We start from the raw sequence: 10321 nt of genomic DNA on the forward strand, positions 1-10321 counted from the left end.
CACAAGAGTTAGCTTAGCATCATGCTCTCAACTACAGGTTAGATTAATAAACACTGTAAACCAGTAGGCTAAGCTACTTGCTAGTTTATTAATAGTACACAGTAACCATTAATAAGCATCATAGAGCTGGATAATAAATAAAGTAATGAGGCTGTAATACAGATAAAAGAGGTAAATACTATAATTTGAATAATACTACCTGTTGGTCTGTCTACTTTGAGGAGTAGAGTACAGGACTCAGGAGTGCTCAAACCTCAGCTAATCGTCTTGTAGAAGTCGATCCCCACATTTAAAAGTTCTAGTGTTCGAGGTGGTGAATCTAAACTTAACACTATAAAACTCTCCTCATGAAAGTTTTCTTCTTAGAACCTTAATTTTCCAGAAATCCCAAAGAAATGCTGAATATTTTCTGTGGTAAAATGATGAAACGTCTCAGGCTGGTGAAGCTGCTCAGCAAAGCTTTATTTCTTAACAGTGTCATTTCAGAAATGTCTCTAAGGGCTAAACTGACATTCAGAACATAACTAAAAATCTATACCCCCTTCCTAAAGCTCCTCCCAGATAACACAGTTCCTCATTCTACCATGAAGAGCAATCCCAAACTTCCTGACCACAGGTGAGGGTGGGGACGTAGATCAACTGCAGCCGCCTAACCTACCACTGATCTCACAATCCCTTCTCCCATCACTCGCCAACAAGTCCCTGAGACTCCACCTGGGCTAGGTCCACGCTCTCTACCTGGAGGGAGCACGCCATCCTTTTCCGGGATACTACCATGGCCTCAGACTTGGAGGTGCTGATTCTCATACTGAACGCTTCACACTCAGCTGCAAACCCTTCAAGTGTGTGGTGGAGACCCCCGACACGTAGAGGCCACAAGGGCGACGTCTGCAAACAGCAGAGCTGGTCCACCTTTTCACGACCAGAACAGAACCCACACTGATCCTCCTGCATCTGAGGTTTAACTGTCGGACGGATTCTCCTTTCCGGTACCCTGACATGAACTTTCCCAGGGAGGCTGAGAAGTGTGAAGCCTTTAAAGTCTGCACACACTCTCTGGCCCCCTTTCTTGAAAATGGGGACCACCACCACCCTGAGGCATGTTCCTTGGGATTAGAAGATCCTCCAGATTTTCCTTCCAGTGCTCAACAACGTCCACAGCTGAGTTCAGAGGTTCACCGCCCTTACTGAGCACAGTTTCCACAGTGTCCCTCACTCCTCATCTGTGTTGTCGGAGCATTTTCCAGAAAATCCTTGACAGTCATTCTCCACGGCCTCTCCGAACTCCTCCCATACTCTGGATTTCGCTTCTGCCACTGCCAAAGCTGCTACCTATTTTGCCTGCTGGTACCCATTAGCAGAAGTGGGAGTACCCCGACCCAACCGAGCTCAGAAAGTCTCTTTCTTCCACCTGATGGCCTCCCTCACCGCAGGTGGACACCAAAAGGTTCTTTGGCGTCCACTGTAATGGGCACCAGCAAGCTTCTGGACACCGCTATGCACAGCAGCTTCCTCGATGGAGGTCTTAAACCAGGTCTACTCCCATTCCATGTTTCCAACCTCCTCCAGAACATGTGAGAAGCTCTTCTGGAGATGGGAGTGGAACGTATTGTGGATGAAGTCCTCTGCCAGCCTTTCCTAGCAGACCCTCACTACTTGTTTAGGCCTACCAGGTCTGTGTGGCTGTTTACCCCACCACCCGATCCAACTCACCACCGGATGGAGATCAGGTCACAGCTTGGCACTTCTCTTTACCCGAGTGTCCGAAACACATGAAATGACCCAAGCCCAAGCTGCTCTGGTACCAAGTACAGGTGAGCAACCTTGTGTCTGAACATGGTGTTTGTAACGGACAAACCATGACCAGCAGTCCAATAACAACTCACTGCTCGGGTTCAGATCAGACAGGCCGTTCCCCTGATCCTTCCTCTCCAGGTTTTCCAGTTATTGCCCATATTAGCGCTGAATTCTCCCAGCAGAACAACAGTCACTGCATTGCACTCTCTCTAGAATCTCACCCGCAGGAATCGTCCCAAAGCAGCTTTACAGAAATCCGGGTCCGAGCCTCTTTTGAGCAAGCCAGTGGCGACAGTGGCAAGGAAAAACTCCCTCATGCTAAGAGGAAGAAACCTTGAGAGGAACCAAGACTCAAAAGAGGAACCCATCCTCCTCTGGTCGACACCGGATAGACTGATAGATAACGGGAAAGCAGTAGAGTCAATGATCAGATAGAGAGAAAGTGGGATGTTGTCGTTACCAGGAGCCGTATTAGACGACTTTGATGGATGAGCCCTTCTTGGTCGTCTTCTTCGTCTTCTTCAGGATCTGTTTGTGGGACAATAAGAGAAAGTCTGAGCAACTGAACCATTTCTCAATCATCTGAAGTGATTTTGCAGTTTAAAGATCTGGGGCTGTCCCAGTCCCTCAACACTCACACATACCTTAAACTGGAGGAGCCTCTGTCTCTTGGGTCCCTTCTTCACTGTTGGCTGCGGTAGCAGGACTTCTGGAGTCGCACTGTCACGCCTTTGCTCTGCACCAGCAAGCAGGAGCTTCAGCAGAGGCAGCAGGATGACGGACACCCTACTGGGAAGGAGAGGAGGAGCGACGCACCACAGACTTACCTCTGAAAAACCTCCTCATCCTCTCTCGAAGTGAGCGGGAGGCTTTTACAATTGGTGCCACTAGGCAAGCTTTAGCTGCAGCGCAAAACGAGCTACAGCCGAAGCAGCCGCACTCCTCCCCCACGACCTCCACGCTTCGGCAAGCTCCACTGCTGCCGTGTTCTGGCTCAGGCTGAACCTCTCGACACGTGACAAACTCCAGCCCATCTCCTGAGCTCAAACAGGAAGAAGTCTGAAACACTTCCTGTGTCTGCTGAAGTGAGTCCTGGTCTTCAACTGCTACCACAAGGAATCTGCCTATACGTCTGGAGATGATACAGAAGCAGGAATGAGGTTAATGGATTGATGATGAACTTAAGCCTTAATCGGGCCGATTCCGGTCCGCGGGCCGTATGTTTGACACCTCTGTATTGGACTGAACAGTACTACCAAACTTCAGGGTGAACTGTAATCCTGAATCTTACCTTGCTGAAGAGGGACGAGCTGTGGAAGTCTCTACACTGCTGGAGGAGTGAGTCGCTGCTCTGCTCGGACCGGCCTCTTCTGGATCCTGTGGTGGAGAGGAAAGGGTCGTTATAGAATTTACACACAAATCTGACGCTTTCTGGAATGGTGGCCAACACAGATTTTGTATCTGCTTTGGTATATTTCCCACCAAACCTCACTCTGAATGACTCTGTTTCCATGGTAACTGTTTGATTATGTGGGAATCTGAAGGAACTGTTGTAATGTTGTGAGGTGTGTTCTATGACTTACGGTGTTCCTCTTCTGTAGCTCGGGGACACAGGGAGAGCTTCTCACAGATAGAGACCGGCTCGAGGATTGAACCCCAGACTGCACCTCCAGACTGCTGGAGCTGTGCGGCAACCTGAAATGGAAAAATCAGAGGTAAATCTCCTGTAGGAACATATAAACCTGCAACTTGATGCTGGAGCTCCAGCACAGAGGTTTACTTACGGCTCCTGGCTGGTCTGCAGCCAAGGGTGCTGGGCCACCTTAGTCGCCGAAGGCCGGACGAGAGGATTGTAGCGCAGCATGTACGAGATGAAGGCGCGACAGGGCTCCTCCACATTACTGGGATACTCCAGGGGTCTGAGCTGGCGGAGTGGGAGTCTTTTCCTGTTGCCGGCTTTGAAGGGTAGTCTCCCGGTGACCATGTGGTAGAAGATCACGCCCAGACTCCAGACATCAGACCTCATGGGATCATGTGGTACACGCAGAAGCACCTCCGGTGCAGCATAAAGTGGAGTGCACACGTATGTCCGACACAGTTTGGGGAAGCCTTCGTAAAATCGCCCAATGCCAAAGTCGGTGAGCTTCACTTGGTTGTCAGCCGTCAGCAGAACATTCATACACTTCAGGTCTCGATGAGCGATGTTCTGCTGGTGCAGGTAGACCACGGCACAGACGAGCTGAGAGAACCACGTCCTGGCCTGGTCCATGGGGATGAAGGAGAGCTCCCGGACCTTTCGAAAGAGATTCGTCGTGGCAGCCTCCATCACGACGTAGGCCTGTCCGCTGGGCATCTGAAAGATTTCGTGGACCTGAACTATGTGAGGGTGCCTCACTCTTCTCAGGATGGCGAGTTCCAGGGGCAGATATTCACGAGAGAATTTGGAATTTTTTCTTCGGGGCTTCATTATTTTAATGGCCACCTGTTCGGAGTGTCTTTCTGACGTGGCCAGTTTCACCATGCCGAAAGTCCCTTCACCGAGGCTGCCCACCAACTCGTAGCCCAAGCTTCTCAGAGGACCGTCGGTTTTCATGTTGTTTCCCTGTGTATGGAAGGTGGAGCAGAACGTAAGAGGGTTCAGTAGGTGAACGGTTCATTTTGAGGGTTTAAGAGTGTTTCTGACTCTCTTATGCTTTATATTCTGCACACCTCACCAGAACCTCACCGGTAAACAGCACTTCAGATGCTGAAATGATCAGAACATCTGCTTTTGATCTTTTGCAGCTTCAGTTTGAAAAACCAAGGCTATGACTGACCAATTTCCCCCCAGTTTAACTAAGCCAACTAACCCACCCGCTCACCAGGACTCCCCCCATCACTTGCAGTGCTCCCGGGCAAGCACATGCCTCCTCTGATACATGTGAAGTCAGCCACCGCCTCTTTCTGAACTGTGGCCAATGCAGCATCACTAGGCAGCCAAAGTGCTCGGAGGAAAGCCCTGGATCCCCAGCTCTGATACATCAGCTAACAGACGCCTGTGCCGACCAGCATCACAATGTAGGTGATGAGGGGGAGAGCGCCATCTACCCACCCGGAGAGTGAAAGAGAGCATGGCCAATTGTGCTCACCCAGGCTCCGGCTGCTGATGGCGAAGCAGCCATAGGCGTCACAGTGAGTGATCAGTATTAAGCCCATCAAATCTAAACTATCTAAAAAACTAATCTATTAAAATATTAACATTATCTAGAATGTTCCAATTCACTGGTTCTAGTGTTATGGAGAACTTTGTGCTTTAATTGTGATTTGTAATCAATAATTGGTACTCACCTTATCCTGTTTGGGAGGGAAGCAGCTCTAGAACCCGTTTATCAGGTTCTAATGTAAGTGGCCCTAGAACCGAGCCAAATGACATCAGCGTCGATGTGAATGTAGCAATCAACTGTCTCGTGACCTGCTGAATCCTAACTGAGCCAGTGAGGGAGAACACGCCTTATATATAGAGGCCGCTGTGATGTCACAATTGCAGTGATGTCATAATGGAGGGGTGGAGTCAGGCCACAGGCCAGTGTTCCTTCATTGACTGTATAGGACTGTATGTACACACAGTGCTGTGAAAGGGGATTCACCCCTTTAGTAACTCAGCCAGCACATGAACCACATTGCAGTGATGATGGGACTGAGTTGATTGAATACAGCCAGGCCTGTTGAGTGTGAACCTCATTCATACTGAGGTTCAGCATCAGATCCGTCTCAGCCAACACACTCATGTGGCTCACGTAGGTGGAATTGTGGGCTAAGTGGGTTCCAGGTGGGCACTGGCTCTGAGTGCATGACCCAGTTGCATGAAAATCCTCTATGCCTCCTTTCTTTTTCCTTTTGCAGTATTTTTGTTTCCTTTTTTAATTTTTATTATTTTTTTAATCCGCTTTTGATATTTTTTTAAATGTATTTATTCATTTAATTAGCTTTTTAAGGCTAACAGGTTAGCTACAGGAGCTAAGCCAGCAGCAGTACAGCTGTTGACTCACAGGAACGCATGGGGAACTGATACGGCTGATATTTGAGCACTGCTGAATCCTTTCAGGTTCTCCAGTTTTTATGGTACTTTTTTGTCGTGTGAGAGATATTTCTGTTAGAGATCAGAAGAGCAGACTGAAGCTTAAAAATACAGATCTGAACCTTCTGAGGTTGACGAGCTCTCTTCATACTGAAATAGTTGCAAAAGCATTTACATGCAGCCGGACGGACAGAACCCCTGTAATAGTGTCCAGAGGCTGGAGGCGCTACCAGGAGACAGGCCAGTACACCAGGAGACGTGGAGGAGGCCGTAGGAGGGCAGCAACCCAACAGCAGGACCGCTACCTCCGCCTTTGTGCAAGGAGGAACAGGAGGAGCACTGCCAGAGCCCTGCAAAATGACCTCCAGCAGGCCACAAATGGGCATGTGTCTGCACAAACGGTTAGAAACCGACTCCATGAGGATGGTATGAGGGCCCGACGTCCACAGATGGGGGTTGTGCTCACAGCCTATCGCCGTGCAGGACGCTTGGCATTTGCCAGAGAACACCAGAATTGGCAAATTCGCCACTGGCGCCCTGTGCTCTTCACAGATGAAAGCTGGTTCACACTGAGCACATGTGACAGACGTGACAGAGTCTGGAGACGCCGTGGAGAGCGATCTGCTGCCTGCAACATCCTTCAGCATGACCAGTTTGGCAGTGGGTCAGTAATGGTGTGGGGTGGCATTTCTTTGTGTGCCCGCCAGAGGTAGCCTGACTGCCATTAGATACCGAGATAAGATCCTCAGACCCCTTGTGAGACCATATGCTGGTGCGGTTGGCCCTGGGTTCCTCCTAATGCAGGACAATGCTAGACCTCATGTGGCTGGGGTGTGTCAGCAGTTCCTGCAAGATGAAGGCTTTAAAGCTGTGGACTGACCCGCCCGTTCCCCAGAACTGAATACGATTGAGCACATCTGGGACATCATGTCTCGCTCCATCCACCAACGTCACGTTGCACCACAGACTGTCCAGGAGTTGGCGGATGCTTTAGTCCAGGTCTGGGAGGAGATCCTCATCAGGAGCATGCCCAGGCGTTGTAGGGAGATCATACAGGCACGTGGAGGCCACACACAATACTGAGCCTCATTCTGACTTGTTTTAAGGACATTACCTCAAAGTTGGATCAGCCTGTCGTGTGTTTTTCCACTTTAATCTTGTGTGTGACTCCAAATCCAGGCCTCCATTGGTTAATAATTTTGATTTCCTTTGATGATTTTTGTGTGATTTTGTTGTCAGCACATTCAACTTTATACAGAAGTATTCAATGAGAATATTTCATTCATTCAGATCTAGGATGTAATATTTAAGTGTTCCCTTTATTTTTTTGAGCAGTGTAAAAACTGTTTGGTCTCAAGTTCAAAATATTGTTATATAGGTCAAATATATAGAGTTAAATAGCTCACAAATCCTTCAAGTACACTGAAGTTTTATTATTTTTCTACCATTGAAACGGAGTTGACTTACTGATGTGCACTGGGTTTATTTGTTATTTCTGAACTTGTGCATTTTTCCCATAACTAAGTAACTTATTTTTTAGAGAGCCTCATTAAACAAAAAAAATCTGTTTATAACTATAACTTATACCCTCTACTTAATCATTGTTTATGTTTTTTTTTATTTTCTATTAGCCACCCACATCTATTCACACACACACACACACACACACACACAAAGAAAGTCACATCATTTCTGTGAATAAATATATGATTGTATCTTTAACCCTGTACTCCCTGGTCCAATGCATCGCTGTCCAAGCTCTCCTTAGCGTACCTAGAGAGACATCGACACTGGTCCAAACCCCTGAAGAATCCCAACCTATGGTTGACCTTTCCCTCAATAGCAGTTCCTATTGTGGTGTAACAAATTTTGTGTAGACTGTGAGTTAGCTAACGGAGCTACCGTGTTACGTATACGTGTTCTACAATAGCAGGTACCGAATCATGTAGTAGTAGGTACTGACTCATTGATAGTGGTTCTGAATTATTTGTTGTAGATACTGAATTATTTATAGTAAACATTGAGTCATTTATTGTGGATAGTGAATGATTTATAGTAGATTCTCAATCAGTGTACATACTGAATCATTTATAATGGCCACTGAAATATTTGTTATACATGCTGAATTATGTATAAAGGCTACTAAAATATTTATAATAGATAATGAATAATTTATAAAAGTAATAATACTAAAAGTATTATTATAGATACTGAATCATTAATAAAAGCTACTAAAATGTTTATAGATACTGAATCAATAATAAAAACTACTAAAATATTTATTATAGAAACTGAATCATTAATAAAAGCTTCTAAAATGTTTATAGATACTGAATCATTAATAAAAGCTACTAAAATATTTATTATAGATACTGAATCACTCAAAAACTGCTAAAATTTTAATTATAGATACTGAATTATTTATAAAAACTGCTAGAATATTTATTATAGATACTGAATTATTTATAATGGCTACTGAAACATTACAGTTCATTCTGAATTCTTTATAGTAGATTCCTAATCATCTATTGGATAATGATTTATGAGCATAATTGGATAGTGAATGGATTATAGTAAATTCTTAATTATTTAGTGTAGATACTGAGTCATTTACAACAGATACAGAACACTCGTGTGTGTATATACTGAATCACAATAGCTACTGAAATATCTGTTGTTGATTATTTATACTAGATTCTGAATCATGTATACAAAAATACAGAATCACTTACAGTGGATATTGAGTACTTTATTGTAGACACTGAATTATTCATAGTTAATTTAGTGTATATACTGAGTCATTTAGAATACCTACTAAAATATTTAATGTAGATACTGAATCATTCACAGTAGCCACTGAAACAATTGTAATAGATTCTGAATCATCAGAAGTAGGTTCTGAATTCTTTATAGTGTATAGTGAATCATTACTTGTAAATACTGAATCATTTATAGTATGCTGAGTAATTGTTAGTGGATACTGAATCATTTACTATAGATACTGAATTCTTCATAGTAGATTTGGAGCCATTTATTGCTGAAGGTAAAGTGAATGATTTACAGTAGATTCTGAATCACTTAGTGTTTATTACAAATCATTTATGATGGCACCTGAAAGAGCTAGTGAACCTACTGAATCACTTACAATAGCTACTGAAACATTGAGTGAACATTCTGAAATATTCATAGTAGGTACTGAATCATTTGTAGTAGGTACTGACTCATTCATTGTAGATACCTAATCACTAATAGTAGGTTCTGTAGGCGCAATAATAATTGAATATATGACCTAATCCAGAAACCTGAGTAAATCAGATTAAATCTGACCTGCTCCAGATACCCGGCCCAGTAAAGATTAACGGTGTGAATATAATAATTGATTAAATCTCACTCCATAAAGATTCGATCACATCATTAAATGATATGTGAATAGCTTCAAATATGAATACCCAGAGAAAGTAGCATTGTAGCATTATGTTCACAAGAGTTAGCTTAGCATCATGCTCTCAACTACAGGTTAGACTAATAAACACTGTAAACCAGTAGGCTAAGCTACTTGCTAGTTTATTAATAGTACACAGTAACCATTAATAAGCATCATAGAGCTGGATAATAAATAAAGTAATGAGGCTGTAATACAGATAAAAGAGGTAAATACTATAATTTGAATAATACTACCTGTTGGTCTGTCTACTTTGAGGAGTAGAGTACATGACTCAGGAGTGCTCAAACCTCAGCTAATCGTCTTGTAGAAGGTGATCCCCACATTTAAAAGTTCTAGTGTTCGAGGTGGTGAATCTAAACTTAACACTATAAAACTCTCCTCATGAAAGTTTTCTTCTTAGAACCTTAATTTTCCAGAAATCCCAAAGAAATGCTGAATATTTTCTGTGGTAAAATGATGAAACGTCTCAGGCTGGTGAAGCTGCTCAGCAAAGCTTTATTTCTTAACAGTGTCATTTCAGAAATGTCTCTAAGGGCTAAACTGACATTCAGAACATAACTAAAAATCTATACCCCCTTCCTAAAGCTCCTCCCAGATAACATAGTTCCTCATTCTACCATGAAGAGCAATCCCAAACTTCCTGACCACAGGTGAGGGTGGGGACGTAGATCAACTGCAGCCGCCTAACCTACCACTGATCTCACAATCCCTTCTCCCATCACTCGCCAACAAGTCCCTGAGAGTCCTCCACCTGGGCTAGGTCCACGCTCTCTACCTGGAGGGAGCACGCCATCCTTTTGCAGGATACTACCATGGCCTCAGACTTGGAGGTGCTGATTCTCATACTGACCGCTTCACACTCAGCTGCAAACCCTTCAAGTGTGTGGTGGAGACTCCCGACACGTAGAGGCCACAAGGGCGACGTCTGCAAACAGCAGAGCTGGTCCACCTTTTCACGACCAGAACAGAACCCACACTGATCCTCCTGCATCTGAGGTTTAACTGTCGGACGGATTCTCCTT

General features: G+C 44.6%; 1 protein-coding gene across 1 annotated transcript; it reads right to left on the minus strand.

Moving 5' to 3' along the window:
• Positions 1-2268: 2268 nt before the first annotated feature.
• Positions 2269-4390, minus strand: LOC140538807 (testis-specific serine/threonine-protein kinase 6-like). The gene is made up of 6 exons (XM_072661318.1): positions 3582-4390; positions 3381-3492; positions 3089-3174; positions 2738-2929; positions 2442-2583; positions 2269-2325 (listed from the first exon to the last, which is right to left on the minus strand). Exons 1-6 carry the CDS (start codon positions 4388-4390, stop codon positions 2269-2271), a joined length of 1398 nt encoding a protein of 465 aa, XP_072517419.1.
• Between the last annotated feature and the right edge of the window lie 5931 nt (positions 4391-10321).

Source organism: Salminus brasiliensis, chromosome 18 (assembly GCF_030463535.1).
Source record: "Salminus brasiliensis chromosome 18, fSalBra1.hap2, whole genome shotgun sequence".
Taxonomy (NCBI): domain Eukaryota; kingdom Metazoa; phylum Chordata; class Actinopteri; order Characiformes; family Bryconidae; genus Salminus; species Salminus brasiliensis.